Source organism: Rhodnius prolixus, unplaced genomic scaffold, assembly GCF_049639745.1.
Source record: "Rhodnius prolixus isolate KJV_2025 unplaced genomic scaffold, Rpr scaffold_13, whole genome shotgun sequence".
Classification (NCBI taxonomy): domain Eukaryota; kingdom Metazoa; phylum Arthropoda; class Insecta; order Hemiptera; family Reduviidae; genus Rhodnius; species Rhodnius prolixus.
This window is the reverse complement of record NW_027411583.1, coordinates 12,315,860-12,334,788: the sequence shown is the minus strand read 5'-3', so window position 1 is coordinate 12,334,788 and position 18,929 is coordinate 12,315,860. Positions and strand designations below refer to the sequence as shown.

The 18,929-nt window shown below is 31.4% G+C and overlaps 1 protein-coding gene across 1 annotated transcript; it reads right to left on the bottom strand.

Moving 5' to 3' along the window:
* Positions 1–340: 340 nt before the first annotated feature.
* Positions 341–18,195, bottom strand: gb (solute carrier family 7 member genderblind). The gene is made up of 12 exons (XM_074116319.1): positions 17,931–18,195; positions 17,516–17,663; positions 17,174–17,396; positions 14,458–14,699; positions 13,243–13,342; positions 13,111–13,155; positions 12,870–12,993; positions 12,122–12,225; positions 11,767–11,863; positions 10,713–10,862; positions 6,608–6,785; positions 341–4,972 (listed from the first exon to the last, which is right to left on the bottom strand). The coding sequence occupies exons 2-12, from the start codon at positions 17,655–17,657 to the stop codon at positions 4,899–4,901; spliced, it is 1,479 nt and encodes a 492-aa protein (XP_073972420.1). The 5' UTR covers positions 17,658–17,663; positions 17,931–18,195; the 3' UTR covers positions 341–4,898.
* Positions 18,196–18,929: the final 734 nt, after the last annotated feature.

The following is an 18,929-nucleotide window of genomic DNA, read 5'->3' as shown; positions in this document are numbered from 1 at the left end:
ATCAAAAATAGAAAAAAAATCAAGGAAAAAAACAAAATAGTTTAGTACAAAAAATACAAAATTTAAATTACAAACATATAATGTAAATAGAGGTATAACTTACCTAATTGTAAGTTACAACAAAATTGTAACCTTCTCTATAGAATGTTTTTTTCTTTAATATCCTCTTTATACAAAACAATGCCCACACTATTATATCCTCATAAAATAAATTTCTCGAAAAATTTATTGTTTATACTTGAGATCAAGTATTTCATTATTTTTAAAACAATAAGACTTTGGAAAATTTAGTAACTATATTTTTCTTTCATCTAATCATTTTTCTTAAAAAATATATATGTATATTTTTTTTAAACAATTATATGGTTAATTTAGTTATTTTTCTATCAATTTTGGTAAAATCGTCACTATTAAGTGAATCAGTCAGAGGTAACAACTTCATAACAAAAAAAAATAAAATAAATAATTTAAAGTGAAGCGGCACACACAGTTGGGACACGAGGAACTTGGTTGTCAACAATCACTTTGTAAACTTAGTTAACAAATTTTATCGTGAATTTCACTTTTGAACATACCTGGATAATGGGATAAAATGCCTGGATAAAAATAACCTTTTGTACAAAAATATTTCAACTTAGGTAAATACATTATAACTTAGACGTCAACATTGTGGACAACCAAAAAAAAAAAAACCACATCCGCTTTCAACATCTTCTACCCCCCCCCCCCCCTTCCATTAATATATGTCAAACTGAACAAAATTACGAAAAATTCCTTCTTTTTGAAGGCATTGGTTTTTTGGTGATTTTTGTACGGCTCTTTTTCTTTGTCTTAGAATGGTTCCCAGATCACTAGATTTACTGTTTTTGATAGAAAGAAGACGTGATGATTTTTTTTAAAAAAATAAGCCCAGTAAGGGAAATACATGTTAATGTTTTAACCATAATTTAACCTATCGACAAAAAATTACTCTTCGAGAAAAGAGGTGCGAAATATTTATAGGTTAAACCCATAAATATAATATTTAAATCATTCATGCAAATTAAAAAAAATAAACCATCATTAATAAAGACAGATAATTTCACATATTAATAAATAAATAAATAATTAAAAAATAAAAATTTGTACAGGAAACATAAATAATAAACACTACTTTTGTTTTTAACCAACCTCGCTAGCGTGATGTTTAAAACTTTGATAAAATAATTATAATTTCATGTAAATTAAATTTAAAAAAAACCGAAAATTTAATATATAGCTTTCTTATAAGAATTGTATATAAAAAGCAATTTCAATATAGCTAATACAACCGGGAAGAAATAAGCGTAAGAGAATTGGGCTCTATAAGGAGAAGTAAGTTCTAAGTTGAAGGACCCACATCTTGGATGTGCCATCATTAATCCCAATATGGCTGTAAAATGAAGGCGGCTCCGTCTACATTAGAAGAAACTTGTAAGTTAACCTAGAGCATTGTGGAAAGGTAGGCTAATGAGAATGTACAACTAAGTATGTGATGGATCTTAAGAAGCAAAAAAAAAGATTTGAAAAATTTGGATTAAGGAGAAAATGTTTCAAAAAAGAAACCAAATTTAAATATGTCTCGAGGATAGATTCTCTCCAATAAAAATGTAGTGGGAAAAGATACTAGCAAAAGATCTTGGTCGTAAGCGCAAATGATTGCATCTGCATCTTGTTGCCCAACCGTTATGAGTAGGATTATCTAAAATAGATTACCTATCCAGCGGTTATCATCACGAAGTGATTCTAGGAAAAATAAAAATTGGAGAACAAGATAGCAACATAAAAGGATTATATGTACCATTCAGAAGTTCCATCAATAGTTTCGATTTATTTTCTTACTTGAACTTTCTTATTTCATAAAAAATAATTTAACAAACTTATGGAATCTGTAACTACGGATAAAATCAGCGATATGTATCCCTATTTTTCTTTACAAAAAAATAATTAAATAAAATGAAAAAAATAAATAAAACTTTAAATGTGATGTGTTAGAATTTGTTATACGATTCTTTTCTATAATTCCCAAACAAGCTCTGTATAAAAGTAAAAATAATTATAATAATAGATTTCAATCAAATTTAAATACACAGCCCTTACAAATTTATTTTTTTTTATATTTCTTGTGCACAGACTTTTCAGCGAAACTCGAAAAACAAAAATGGCCCACTATAAATCTTAGGAGATCATTTATCATTTCATTTTTTTTTTTTTTGCAGAATTGCAAATAATATAAATAGTTGTCAATAAAAAGTTGAATTTTTTAAAAATTATTCTCCATCTAGGATTTCCTTTGTCTTTTATCAATGTATTGCAGAGATTATTTGGTCAATTAAAGCACTTTGGGAAAAACAGTTTAGATAAACAAAAAATAATAGTAATAATCTTTATCATTGCTTTCAATAAGTAATTTATAACGAGATAAAAGTAACGATTGCTATTTCTGGATCTATCATATAATTTGGCATACAACATTTTGATGAAGCTTTTAATGTGATTTAATGTAAAAATGTTTATAGGTTTATTTTACTTAATCTAATTGCGAGCGATTATCTTGTAACTAAAATATTAAGTGATAGCTGTAAGTGACATTTTTCACATCATATAAGTGACATATTTTCTTTAGAATCTGAATGTTTACTAATTTTTCCAGTGTATAAACAAAATTGAAATGAACACAAAACGGTAGTTGAACCTGATCTTAGGGAAGAGAATATATTTACAGCTTTTTCTCTTGCAATAGGCGCAAAGAAAGCCTTTCTCAAAGTAAAGTAATTGCCTATTTTTTTCAGGCGGGGCTTTACGTCCAACTACCACAAATCAGGTGTCGTGGACGGAGGCGACTAGCAAACATACTTTACTATAAATTTCTCATATTAACCATTAAATAAAATCGAAGGCCTAAGAACGGGGAATCGAACCCACTAAACCAACAATACATATTAGCCTTCGCAGGTCTCGCCTCCTAACCGCTCGGCTAACGTGGCGTCCTCAAGAGTATCATGGAAAATATGCATTCGAAGGAAAAGAGTTCCAATTATCACGGAGGGAATAATTATACCTGATTAATGGATTCGCGGTCACCCCTTCCTAGAAATCTCTTGTGAGATCGCTGACTGACGGTGGAAGTAACTTTGTTTTTGTGGACATTCCCTAAGTGGCCGAGCTAGAAATGCTATGCCAACTATTTTGGTACTCTGTCCATGCATTTATCGTACATATGTATATTGGTTCACAACAATAGAGAAGGCAATAGAATATTTACTAAAAAATTTCATGACTAAAGAAAACCTCTCTTTCTTTTTTAGTTTCTTTATTCATTGAAAGAGGAAATACTGCAGATTTTTTTCTTAGTTTTCAGTGGGAAATTCACAATTCAAGGTTGTCTGAGTATGAAAAGTTGGTTTAACAATAAAATTAGTGTGAATGTGAAAATTTACAATATAACACAAGAACTCTTTTTTTTTTTAAATGATTTTAAGGCGCGTCAACATCTGTGGTTATTGGCGCCCTAGAGCTTTTTTCAGTGCACTGGCGGCCTCCGGATGGTGAATGTTAACTAATTTTTCCGGCGTATAAACAAAATTGAAATGAAAATCTTAGGGGAGAGAATATATTTATAGCTTTTTCTCTTGCAATAGGCGCAAAGAAAGCCTTCCGCAGAGTAAAGTAATTGCCTATTTTTTTCAGGCGGGGCTTTACGTCCAACTACCCCGATTAGGTGTCGTGGACGGAGGCGACTAGCAAACATACTTTACTATAAATTTCTCATATTAACCATTAAATAGAATCCAAGGACTAGACCGGGAATCGAACTCCATCACCGGACAGTGTTGTCTGTAAGAAGCTCTTTAGGAAGAGAAACTCTTAAGAGTCAGCAGCTGGATTCGAACCCGCGGGACCTCCGCGTGGGAGTCCAGTACGCTAACCGCATAGCTAATCCCTTCCCTAAGAACTCGCGTATTTAGTTCAAATTGCATATTTGGTTTAGGTGTTACAATTTAGACCCGACTATTAATAAGCTTACTGCAAAAAAAAAATTATTTGTTTAGTGGAAACGCCAGTTTATTGAATAAAATTTTTCAGTTTTTAGGATTTCTCTAAAAAGCCAACGTTTTTAATTCTCCTCACACTAGTCATCTTTCCTCTCATGTTCAGGTTCCACAATCTTGACCAGTCGTTTTTTATTTTTTTTTATTTATTTAGTAAATTTGTACTATGAATTTGAACAAATTTGTCAATTAAAAACAAAATAAATTACAGTAAAAGAGGTTTTTCTATTTACAATTTTTCATTTTCTTTAATCCAAACCAAGAGATATTCATCAAAAATAAAAACTCCATCTAAATGTTGTATGCGACATTTTTCCACAAAGAAAACTTTTCCTTTATCTGAGGCTTTCTCTAGAAGAGGCCCCAGAAGTTCGATAGCTGGATATTCAAATCAGCCTGAATTATTCCTGGTAATTAATTACTTTAACGAAAAGAAGAGTATTGCATTTTTTTATTTTTGCCGCTATAATGGTTTTGGAAACTTAGATCAAATTTATTTAGTTCAGTTCTAATGTATTCTCTCATTACCGAAACTTATACTAAACCTATAAGTTTCGATAATGAGAGAATACAATCACCAATCAACAATCACAACAAAAAAAAATTGTCGTAATATATAAATCTTTGGAACGTTAACGATGATTTTCACGTCACATGATGATGACGTCACTTGTGAATACTTTCTCTTCTTTACGAAATCAAAATTGTACATACTTGCAGAAACAGAAGCTCAGAAATTTTCCTCTTTCGTTGGTTTTTTTTTTGAAGAAAAATGCATTACTCTTCGAAAATGTCGGTAGACAAAAAAAAAAAAAAAAAGATTTACAGTTACATATCGTATTCCTCTAATTTGTCTTCTTTCGCCGACATGAACAGTTTTTGAATTGCATATGTTAATCCATCTAGAACAAAGAAAAACAAAAAATAGTGGTGAAAACAGAAAGTCATGTACAAGTACCCCCATTTTAGAACTGTAGCACTAACTCGGACAGCAGACTGGACCAAGGAGGTACTGGAGAGCCACTAATGGGAATCTCGGAACATATAATAAAAATAAAGGATATTCACTGATCCCTAACTCCCTTGAAGTAAGATCTGCAGGTTCTATTGCTCTCTTAACTAGGTAGGTAGATAATCCCAGAAAACACATTTGGACTATCTGGATGAGAAGGAACGGGGTGATAACACTTTCTAGGATTCCTAGACCAGCGTTTCCCAACCTTTTTTAGCTTGCGTACCACTTGATGGTACATCATGCTAAATTGTACTACTTCGTAAAAATGATTGTCTTTCGTTTTATTTTATTATTATTATCTTTATTTGTACAGAGATACAATGTATCTGTTACAAAGGAGTTCCAAGTTCACTTTATAAACTTTTGTAAAGCGTTAAGATCTTAGTTTTAAAACTTTTTTTAAATAAATAAAAATTGCGTACATATTTTTCTCTTCAAAATTATTAATTAATTTACAAAGTTCTTTAGGATTACTATATTTGTGCCCAAATCTTCTAAATTAATTTCTTTTAAGCATTCAACTACCTGTAAGTAGCAATTAAATTTAATGTTGCTTGTGTAGAGCTTACTCATTACAGTCTCTTTAAACAGATCTTTACATAGTTATCATTTAGGTTCTGTCACATGATAATTCTATTAAATTTTCTTTATCTTTTATTTGATAATGATGTAGCTTTTCCTAAATTTTCTTTATAGAAGGGGGTTTTGAAATCCAATTATCATTTGTGGTTTCGGATTTTGGGAAAATACTCCACGAAAGACAATTTTGAATCCTGTTGAATGTGCTATTATATTTTCTCGTATATCTTGGAGACAGACTAACCTTATTTACTGTACATATAAACAACTTGACTGTATAATATTATTAATTAAAATATTTTTTATGAATTATAGAAAAAACGTATCTCTGATAATTTTATGCTTTAATTTTTTATGTCCGCTATTATTAATTATTTTTCGCGTACCACCAGTGGTACGCGTACCACAGGTTGGGAAACGCTTTCTTAGACAATCGGGGCAATGACAGCAATGAAAGAGCTAAGATAAATTAGCAAAGAAAGAATCGACGAGCACATATCTATCTCTCTCTCTTTGTGGACTCAAAAACTGTTTTGGCAATCAAAGATGCCATATGGCAGAATTATCAGAGAGCGGACAAAAGATTTATAAAGGGAATTATAACATGGGCACTTCAAGGCATTTGTTGAATCGAAGAAAAGCCCAAATTAGTTCACTCCGGTACCAAATCATTAAGTGAGAGCAGGTCCACGCTGTGTTTGGTCTCAGAACTATGCTAAATAGGTTAGTCTTACTGATCACAACTGACCAGCGGGAAACTAATGAAGAAATAAGAACTCGGAAATGAGCTGAACACATGTAAATAGTTTTAGATTACACTACCATATTTTTAACACTAACTCTTCATGTGATCAGCACATTCCAGAGATGTGATTAGAGATAACTTGTTTTCTAGTACTTTTTAAGCATTTTAACATAAATAAATAAATCAATAAAAACTTACTGAAATTTTTAGTAAACCATTTCGGTTTATTCTCGCAAACAACACCAAGATAATAAGCAGGTAGACCAGTCACTGTTATCAGTACGCCCATACCAACTTCGTAGGGCTTTTCATAAATCGGAAGCACTACCAGGAAGACACAAACGATGACAAATGAAATTGGTACAATCAATGATACCTGGAAGGAAAAAAAAAAATCCTCATTTTAAAACTTCAACATCATTGAACAACAAAATTAAGATAACATAAAATGTAGGCTAAAGCAAAAAATATTAGAGCTTTGATGTGAAACCTCACATAGCTTCTTTCTCAAATGACTGCAACTAAGATAAGAAAATTTTCTAAAAATATTTTGTGCGAACAAAAACTTATCATAAAACTTATCCATTTATCAAATTTGGAAGATTTGGATTTGGATCCTTGATTAATTCCTATTAATATTGAACAGATCGTGCGAAAAATCAATTTGAACGATCATAATGATTCCTCTTATTAGGGGAGAACAAAACAAAATTGTATGAGAATTAAATGATATGAAGTATAGAAAGAATATCCAAACAGCTTTAAAGAAAATTAGGCTTGGGTACCAAATATAAATAAGTATTAAAACAATATGAATACGAGGGTCGTTTGAAAAGTCCGTGCAAAGTCAGAGTGATAGCACCACTGGCGGGTATCGAGGTTATGTTAAGTTAGTAGCATCTCTTGGAAGAACACACACCAAGTTTCAGCCAGATCGGTCTATTTCTTTGTGTTTGGCATTCGTTTGAATCGAGGAAGTCGAGTGATTTTCAAAAAATGGACGAAAAAGAATTTCGTGTGTTGATTAACCACTACTTTATGAAAGGCAAAACGCCTCAGGAGACTAAAGAGAAGCTTAATAAACATTATGGTGACTCTGCACCTTCGATTAGAACAGTTTATAAGTGGTTTCAAAATTTTCGGAGTGGCCATATGGGCGAAGACCGTTCCTTCGGCCGGAAAGATTATGGCGACTGTCTTTTGGGATTCGCAAGGAATAATCCTCATCGACTATCTGGAAAAGGGTAAAACTATTACAGGTGCATATTATTCATCGTTATTGGACCGTTTGAAAAACCGAGCTGCAAGAAAAACGCCCACGATTGGCCCACAAAAAAGTCCTTTTCCATCACGACAACGCACCAGCTCACACCTCAGCAGTTGTGGTCGCAAAATTAATGGAAATAGGGTTCCAACTCGTTTCACATCCCCCCTATTCTCCAGACTTGGCTCCCTCGGACTACTATTTGTTCCCCAATATGAAGAAATCGCTGGCGGGAAAAAGATTTTATTCAAACGAGGAGGTGATTGCAGAAACGAATGGCTATTTTTCAGACTTGGACAAATCCTATTATTCGGAAGGGATCAACAAACTAGAGCAGCGTTGGACGAAGTGTATAAGCCTAAAAGGAGACTATGTTGAAAAATAAAAAAGGTTTACTCCAAAAAATTAAGTAGTTTTTATTTTTGCACGGACTTTTCAAACGACCCTCGTATATAGGTTTCGTGACCGTAAATTGTTAAAACTTAGAATGGAAGATTTGCGAGGAATCGGTCAAATAAAAAACAACTCGTCTCTTTGCCAACGTTTCGACAAATATATTGCCTTCTTCAGGACTATGCGAGTTGGTTGAGTTACAGAAACTAAGTTAGAAACTTAGGATCTTCCATTCTAAGTTTATTAAAACAATTTTAGACGTGACGAACGAATACCAAATTAGTGACTGGAGTGGGGCAACTCTCACTTTTCTATTCGCTATTTTTTTCCAGCAAATAAAAAATACTTTTAATATTATTTATTAATTGAGACAATATGGTTTTGATAAGCCATACTTGGTAATATCGTCGGTTTTCACTTGTCTTATTACTAGCAGGTTTCAGATTTTCATTCATTATCAGAGGTTGTTTCTTTAGTTTAACATAGTGGCAGATTCACAGCCAATGTAATGTGTGACGGAAATTTTATGAACGAAATGTCACAAACTCTTGATGATGGATGAAAAATCGAAAAAGGTCAGAATTAGTGGGGGGGGGGGGAAACGCACCCTATGAAGGATAAGTTCAACTATATTTGTAATTGTTGCACTTGTAGTTTTTTTTTTTTTTAAAGTATTGAACAACAATTTTAATAGGTTAATTTAGATAGTTAAAAAAAAAACCAATAATGATAAAATAATCTTAAAACATAAGTTAATTGTCACATTAACTGATAATGTCCTTCACAAATTATCTCACACAAGTTATGACGCAATTATATGTATTATTTATTAGCTCAATTTAGCTTCTGGCTAGGAAACAGTCAGACACACACTGAGAAAGAGAGAGAGAATATCAATTTAATGAATGAATCACAAATGATTATATTACCACAGCTGGAGGTCAATGTTGCTCCACAAGGTCGTTTGAGAGGGAAAAGAATAAAATCCCATTTAATGAATTCTGTTTGCGGATCATGCGCCAGTAATTAGGTTATATACAGTGAGAGGGAGCGTTATAGTACAGATCATAAAAATAATTTGCGCATCTTGCTGGCCACGTAATAAAAGTTAACTTATACAAAAAATAAATTAAGAATTAGTGTGAACATTTATACCACTTCTTTATGATTCTCAAAGATCTAACGTAAATATTTTCTTCAATAACTCCTGATTTCTAGAAAAGTATCTCAACTGACTAATAATTCCACAGCCACTTTTTGGGAGGTGAAAGGTTTCAATTAGGATACAATCAATCTGCTTTCTTAATGACATTGTTTCTCACAATATGTTTAAAGAATAATTTAGACATGATTTTTTTTAAAAGAAGCTACAAAACACAAGATCAATAACTAGCAAACATTAGTTCGACTAAAAAAACAAACACACATACATACACCGAGATGATTGGCTGATAAGATTATAAACGACGAATAATAATCAATTCCAAAATCATAATTTTCTCAAAAAAAAAAAAAAAAATCGTTAGCTCTAATGACGGTGAAGTCCCTATGAAGTTAATGTAAAGCAATGAGAAATTGCTTAACACTCTGGTTAGTTTGATATACTCGTATGTTATCTGGGTGCCCAGGCATTCAGGACAAAAGGGTAATAATAAGTCGTCAGACTGCCTGGCCTGGGAGTATTTTTTCCAAGGATGCTCTTAAAGTCTAAACTTGACCGCAGTAGTTCAGCCAACGAACCGGGAACACCCAAGAATAGTCATTAAAAAAGATGATTGATAATCTCAATTTGAGAGAAAGTAAAAAAAAGTTCATTAACATTAACATGTGTATACTATTACACGTGTAGCCATGCCAACGATCGGAGAGCAAAATGGAATAGACAAATGCACCGCAATGACCTGTCAAGGTTACCCTAAGGCTGGAAACATAGTGGAGCGGCGGGCAAAGCGGCAAAAACAAAAACTAGAAATAGAGTTGCTCTATCTTCGCTTTGCTCGCCACTATGCGCGGTCCCATATGTTTACTTGTGTTTGATTTCGCCGCTTTGCTCCTCGCTATCATCGCCGCTCCACTATGTTTCCAGCCTAAGTAGATTTTTTTTTAAAATGAGAAGAAACGGCACTACACGTATTTTCTGACATAGTGAAAAGAGTGAACGTTAATTAATTTAGTTTTCCAAAAATTAAAAACTTGCGCCTGTAAGTTTTATCAAACAGACCAGGCTGGGTGGTGTCCCCAAGAATATTACGCGTGCCGTAATAAACTCCTGAGTATAGGAGGTATTCCACTGATAGAAGTATTAGCACTACAAGACAAAATCCATAAAAATGCAAATATTAAGATCGTTTCAATAAAATGTTGTTGCACAATGACACGAGATTCTGTTAACAAAGCCGTCAAAGAGCACATCTTTTCCTGGTCTGTGATTAATTTATTCAGTTCTCTAAATAAATATCGATCAATCAATTAAAGTCGATATCAAAATGTACGATCCTACTGCTGAACTCTTCAAATTACTGGAAGTATATAAAACTTAACGAGTCTTTTTTTTTCCTCCCATTATCTCTTTTTTTATGAAGCTTAAACAAAATATTACACGAAGTGTATTAAATAATAACAATAGTTTTATAATGTAATACGAACCTTGATTGGCCTTGACATATCCGGTTTTTTATACCGTAACCAAAGTATACCACTGACAGAAAGCATAATAAAAAAGGATTCAACAAAACTTGCATAAGTAATTAATACATAAATATCATTTGTACAAAGCATCAGCAATGATAATATACACTGAAAACAAAAGAAACAAACACAAAAAAGAATTAAATGAAATAATAAATAATAAATAGACAAATAAATAATATATATTTTTTGGGGATGTTTCACAAAAATAAAAGGGAGAATATAACCTTGAAAAGGTGGAAGGTTAATTATATGCTTTCATGATAATTGTGACAATCAGCTGTTCTTGGCCTTTATACAGGGCCTACGGAATTTTTGTCAATTTTTCGTAAACAATGTCAGATATCAGATTTGATTTACTATTACTTATTCTTATTTATATCATTGAAAGTATCGATTGTGTCAAATTTCTATAATTCGAGTTTTCAGTTGAAATATCCGTTTTGAGGTCCCGTTAATTAAAAAAATAAAGTGGTTCATGTTTGTACAAAATATTTCAAAAACAAAAAAAAAAATGTTATCAGCAATTTGTGATGTAATACATTACACTACTATACGTGAATTACTTAAATAAAATACAATGCCTTCTAAAGCCGCACCGTTTTTTAGTTACAGTTTCTTATTGGCTACTAAAAAAACTATGTTGCTGATAATATCTTCCTTTGGGGGAGCTACATGGGCCCAGAGTTGCTATGGGTAGCGTAGGGTTTTCCTCTACATTGGTGGTTGATAATAACAAAATAACGTAAAAACGTACATTATATAGCGGATAGAACGGGTGTACGAGCTTTATTTAACTAATTTAAGCCCAAATTTCTACTTCGAATCAGGTACCTTAGTTCGTTAATAAAAATGTTCCAAAATATGATAATCACCATTTTTTTAAATGAATTAAAAATGTTTAAAACAAAAAATAATAATTAAGCATTAGAATGGAATGTTTGATAAAACATGAGAACGTCAAAATTAAAGAGGAAAAGAAAAAAAAGAGGAAAATCGAGAAAACTCTTACCAAAAACACAAGCGAAGGTGTCGGTGTGTATTTATTTACATTAATATGCGACAACATTGTCGGGAAATGACCATATCTTGCACCAACAAAACACATCCTACAATAAACAACTCATTAAATCATAGAAGGTAAACAAAGATAACATAGATTGAGCTATTATTTCTTAAAAACGTGTTCACTACATACACATACGTATATATATAATAATTTAATTGAATATTTCAAATAAAATGAAGTGATGAATGCATGAATGAAGAAACTATGAAATAAAAATTATAAACATATGCATAGAAATAAAAAGATAAAAGATATGATTTACAATTAAAGATAAAGCATAAAAACCCAAAATATTTACCTTGATGATGTCATAATATGGACGCTTAGGCCGCCTAAAGCTGACAATGCCACTAATAATGGTATCATACCGGCAAAAAATCCGAGTACTTTATTTCCAAAGGTCTGTAAAAAAAACCCACAAACAAAAATAAAAACTTAAATAAAATTGACAACTGATAACAAATAATAAAAATATTTATTTTGTTACTAATAAAATACAATAAAATCGATTTAAATCGGAAATCGAACAATGGTCGCTACAATAATGAAAAGATTATCTGTCTTGCAGCCATTAGGTTAAACAGATGGAATGTTTCTGTAAGCAAAGCTAATTGTTCTCCTTTTGAAATTAAAACCTGCCGTCTATTAAAAAGTAACAACCAGGGAATCTCACGAAAACAAAAGAAACTATTTTTAAAAAAAATGGTGCCACAAAGCAACTACGTGCATTTTTAGTGGATATTGTTAGCTCTAGAAAATTTAATTACGTATACTGAGGTAAGAAAAAATCGAATGAGTATTCACATCAGTTTTTTTCAATTTATTTTATTTATTACAAAAAACTGATTTTTACTAGTGCCACTCTTTCCTTCGGCAACAACCTGAGTCGAATAAATAATTATAATAAGGAAGGTAGGGACTGATTAAATGGCTAACGCATTGTATTACCCGGGTTCGAGACTCCCATTGGTTGCACTTAGATTTACTCTCTTTCTAGAATCATCTAATTAAAATATAGTATTATTTGGTAAAAATAATCATCATACCACAGCTATAGCTTCCGAAGCAATCATCTGACTAGGTGTTAGAACTGCTAGGTAGGCAATATTTGCCAAAACATAGATGGACGTGACAAGCGGAAGCGATATATAAATAGCTCTTGGTAAATTCCTAAAATATTATGACATATAATGGCTGGCACTATAAATATAAATTAATTAAATTTTATAAATATATAAATCTATATATTAATTTTTTTTTAAAAAAATATTCCAGTATCTTGCTTACACATAAGGATTTTTCAACTCTTCCGTCATAAAGTTTAAATAGTTCCTAAAATATACAAAAAAGAGAATAGGTTTCATATTATTTTGAGATTGATAACCTTACTCAAAACATCAACAATTTTTTGTAACCTACCATCCAGAATATGAAAATATACCAGCGTAGAATGCAACTGCAATTTTTCCTGGACTAGTTTCAGTACCTTCAAATACATTGTTGAAATTTTCTCCAGTTTCTAGAGAGAAAAATTAGAAAACGATAAAGAATTTTCTTTTTTTTTTTGTTTTAGTATGTTAATTGTATTGTTCGATTCAATATAATGGGAATGTGATAATTATGTAGCCAAAAGTCTATCTTATGGGATATATGGAAGTATGTACAATAATCTTAAGAGTTGAAGTTAAAAAAAGGGATACCAGTCAAGAGTTGAGCGAAGTAGAAGAGGAATCTGAATTTGGCCCGTGACAGGGTTGGGCGTGCATTAAAAATTCTTTCTGCTATATTATGCTGAGAACGAGCGTTTGGAGGGCAGCGTAGACAAAATTGTAATCCTGCTTATTACATCAGTTTTTATTTTAGCAGCGTATAGAGCAGTTATAATGTCTTGGGAGGGAGAAATTTTGAAATTTCTCAGAAAACCAGCAATTTGGCAGTCCCGCCATCTGCCGTTCACAGATAAGAGACTGCCATAAAATGAAACTACAGGTTTTTTGTTTGTTTGTTTAATTTGTAGTCAAAAGTGGAAGCAGGCTTGTGTAATTCATGAAATTTATTAATTTATCAATCAATAACGAAAATCATTACATTGATCTCTTGAAACAACTCTTGGACCTCTTTTTTTATGCTTATAAGTCCAGTTTCAGAAATGCATTTCTATTCCAGAAACAAATGAAATAGTATCGCTTCTGATTCCATTTCTCTTGGGGAAAAGTAACCTGTCCAAATTTTCTTTCTAGACTGTTTCTTCTTAATAGAACACTGCTGATGCACAGATGAAACCACAGCGTTTTCATGCACGCTCGTCGCTACAACGTTCCACAGGAATACCGCTGCTCTTAAGCCCAGCCTAAGGCATTGGGATGGATATAAACCACAATGAATATACAGAGAGATATAGGGTGAGAAGGTATCACAGAACTTAAAAGTGTGATTACAATGGACAGAAGTATTGTCTTCACGCCTTACTACACAGGGGATGTAATAGCTAGTAGACGAAAAAACATTATAAAAAATTAAATTCTAATTAGTAAAGCGATAAAGAAAAAAAAAAAAATAGATATTTTTAAAAATATGTCAATTACATTATACTGTTCAAGTATATTTTTGATAAGATTAAATAAAATAACTTACGAAAAAATAAATAGCCCATTCCACTTAATATAATTATTGCTAAGGCTCCAATTTTTGTAAACATAAATGCATTTTGTACTTTTGTTGTGCCTTTTACGTCATAACAGTTGATGAACGTAAAGAAACAGATGACGATGGCTGCAATTAATCGATCCGCATAATCTGGTGGATTACATTCTGGGAAGAATGGTTTTATTGCGTATTGTGCAAATGTTAATCCCATTATGGCATTTGTTGTTGGCCTACAAAAAAAAAAAAAGAATTTATAGGATTTTTTAAAGTAACAATTAAACCAAATTTTACGTTACTGTTAAAGAAAATCGATAATATAATAAACTATTTAATATATTTGTTTATTTAATTAATAAGTTTAGATAAAATTTTGTATCATATCAGAATTTAAGATAAGGAACACTAAAGCCGTGTCTACACCTTTTAATAGATATTTTATCTAAAGATCAGCTCCTTAAAAACGATTACATTCACTAAATATGTATAATGGCCTTTCTTCCCTTGTAGGGAAGTGGCCTAGCCATTTCCTGTAAATAGTCCAGCCTAAAATTTCCAACATGGAAGAGAAGCTATTGTAAATTTCAGTTTTATTATTATTATTAATCTTTGCCAAGCTGGGCCATCATCACGGCTGTGAAACATGTTTTGTCAAATAAAAGGTTATATTTAAATAATCTGATGACGTTTAAAATTGGTTACGCACTTGTATGGAGCAGTTTTCTGGGAACATTCATTTTTTGGGTAGTTTAAGTGAGGGGGGCTCCATTTTTTTTTAAAAAAAGAATGAAACATGTTATAATTCTAAATGGTACGAAAATCTTTTAACAAGTCAAGTAAAATTTTGGAAAATATTGATATTTTTGGGGAAAACATTGAGAATTGTCATTGGGGGGGGGGGGAGACATACATATATAACGTCCAATGGAAGAAATATTTAAATTTTGATGATTTTATGTTTACAAACTGATTTGTAGTTTCTACAGCCACGATGCTGTGAAATAAGATTTAAAATGATTTCCTCTTTACATTGTATTCAGTTAAATAAAGTTAATAATAAGATCTTATAACAGGACAGTGCGTTAGACGAGACATACGCACGCACTTACCCAGATAATAAAAGATGCGACATTTCCGTGTGAGTCAAATTCTCATTAAAATCATCAATATCATCATTGAATTCTAATAGTCTAGCAATAAATTTACAATCAAGCAATAATATAACTGTACTTTTACCTTGACCCTTATCCAAACTATAAGTTGTAATAAAGTAATAATATTAAAATAATTTAGCAGTAATAATAGTGTAACTTTTTCGTGCACTTTTTTTTACGATCAACTGTCTTTAATATTATAATAAAGTTTAGTTTTAATATTATAATAAAGTAATAATTTTTACTTTAATGACAAATATGACACAATCTTGGTTCTTTGTATTAGAACACTATTGAAAATTAGGAAATTCTAGTAGATATTACGTTTAAGAGCAACGCAGAAAATTCATTTTCCATTATTTTTGTTTTTTTTTAATGCCTAATTTTTAGAAATATATTACTGTGATCATATCTGGAAAAATAGTTTATGTAAAAGTTACACAATCGATTTGTAAGTAATAATTTGTATGATGCTTAAAGAAAACATTGTAGGTCTTTTTCAAAAAAGTATAAAAAAAAAAAAAAATATTACCGATAACCTGTATTTTTTTTTTTTAAATATCAAATTTGAAGTTTCCGTTTTGCACTTATGCTGACTACACACGGACGGACGTTACAATGTAAATCAACTTTTAAACAAATTTTTTGTCGTAAGTAATTAAGGAAATCTTCGAAATGCAAATTTCCAAATTTTAAAACTCAAAATCAAACAATGCACAAAAATGTTGTAGATGTACAGATTGTTTTGACTTTTTGTAAATTGAAAACTTACCCTCACAGGTGTAATGCTGATATCCTATGATACTAAAGTGATATTAGATGCATCGATATGTGATTGAAGTTTGATCAATACTACGTTCATCAACTTAATGTTTGATCATAAAAGTTTGTTTGAGCGTGAATATTATAAAAAGTAATCGCCTATTTTTTTTTTTCAGGCGAAGCTTAACGTCCAACTACCAATTAGGTGTCTTGGACGGGGGCGGAAACTCATTCTTTACTATAAACAATTTTTTTAAACAAATAAAAAGTAGTCATACGCGGGATTCGAACTGGGGTTCTCCCACTCACAAAGCCACGCTCTTGACCACTAGACCAAGGTCCCGAAGGTGAATATTAATTTATTAATGGCATGATAAAAAAAACATATAAATAATTTGAAGCACATCTTTCTACAAAAAAACACACCTACCTGACCTTTTCAGTACAAATAAAATTCAGCTACACTCTCGAGGGTTACATTATTGTAGTCTTTTCTTTAGAGACACAAAGCCGGAATGCAAATTAAAATTAAGTATTGTTCGCAAAGTGAGGGTATTTTTCACTTCCAATGTTCATTAATTTATCATTTAAAAAATTTGAGTTTACAGGGAGATTGCCCTTTCTGAATTCGTGCCTGATTGTGTCACTGGTAGAGACTAAATTCCTAAGGTAGAATCTTCATTTTGGACCAACCAAGACAATCAGAATATTTCTTTTTCCCCAATTATCGAAAATTTAAATATTATTCAAAATTATATAAATATATGGAAATTAATAAATAATAAACTTACACAAAAATTAGCATAGCATCCCATAAATATAGAAATGCAGGTATTGGGCCAAAAGCTTCATAAATATAAGCGTAATCACCACCTGATTTTGGTATAGATGTGCCCAGCTCTGCATAACATAAGGCACCAACCATTGATAATAGGCCACATAATGTCCAAACTAGTAAAGAGCTACCAACAGAACCAGCTTCTTGGATGACACCTTTTGGTGATATAAAAATTCCTTTAAAAAGAAAAGAAAAGACATAAATATGGTCACATAAAAAAAAAAATGAGAAAACAAAATTTCGACGGTTTATTAAATTGAAATTAAGATCAGTTCAACTAAATTAACTGACTTACCTGATCCAATTATAATGCCTAAAATAATAGCTACTCCTTCTAGCAAACCTAATTGTTTTTTCAGTCTTACTTTGTCATTTTTATTATCTGAAGGCGAAACTAATAGGGCACCTGATGGTGAATTTGGTGGTAAGTCATTCATGTTTATCTGCCGGTAAAACAAGATTAACTGTCTTACTTTGTAAACAAAACTGTAACTTAGAAGATCATTTCTTTTTTACTAAGAATAGTAATCATAATGATGATTACAAAGTAAAAGGAACTCTAGTCAAGGTTTCTAGCAACCTAATTGTAGGTTTGCTTTCTTTAATCATTTCAAATAACAACCTAGCGCTGCATTCCAACTTTAGAAATCAAACTAGAAGTCACGAATCAAGAACAAGTACACTCTAATAATATAAAACTTTATACGTACCTTCCTTCTTTTACTATTTTTGAACTATGATTGTAAAATATTTTCGATTAAAAACTGTATAAATAATTACAAATCCTCAGAGAACAAACAGACATCACGTTAAAGTGAAGATTTTTAAATTAAGCAATATAATCGTCAATAAAAATGCACACATACAGAGCACGTGATTAGTAATGAAACAGCAAGCAAGCAGCCCTGACCAAAACAGTGCCTGACAAATACTAAAGTTCACTAGTGGCCGGCCATGTGGGAAATCTCCGGATCGTTCGTAAGTTAGAGTAGGAATGGTACTACTAGAGCATTCTACTGGCCTCTTTGAACATTTCTTGTAAATTGGTAAATAAAATAATTTATTTCTTCATTACAATGGAATGTTTGATAAATATATCAACCAATTATGCTTATAAATGATTGCCGTACAATAGCTAATCAGTATGGAGATGGAATATTAATACATTACTCAGCAGAAATAGTAACGTACACACAAAAATCTAAACGACTCCCTTCTGTGTTTCTTAATGATTCTTTAAACATTGAATTTTGCCTAAATTTTAGTTAACTTTAATACAGAAAAAAAGAAAAACTTGTAAGATAAGCATGACTCTTCAAAAGTAGAAACAACTTTAATCCGTTTGTAAAATATACGCCCAGCACTAAAATATGAAAATTAGAGGAAAGTCTAACCACTGTTTTGATGTAATGATATTCAAAACTGTCTGAAAGAAAATCGTTGATGCCTTTTTCAAAAAAGATCTTTTAAAAGTTAAGACTCCTTCTACATATAAAATGATTTTTCCAGTGAGAGATTTCAACTCACGTTCGTATCCAGGAAGTATGCACGCAAACAAAATTCTTAGTTTGAGCGCCCAGCGTTGTTCCGTCTTTTAGCTAGGTTGATTTAAAATAATAATAATAATAATAATAAATGTGATATACATGTTTTCAGAATAAGAATTTCAAAAATTTAAAGACTTGTTTACTGATTGGATTGTGTTATCT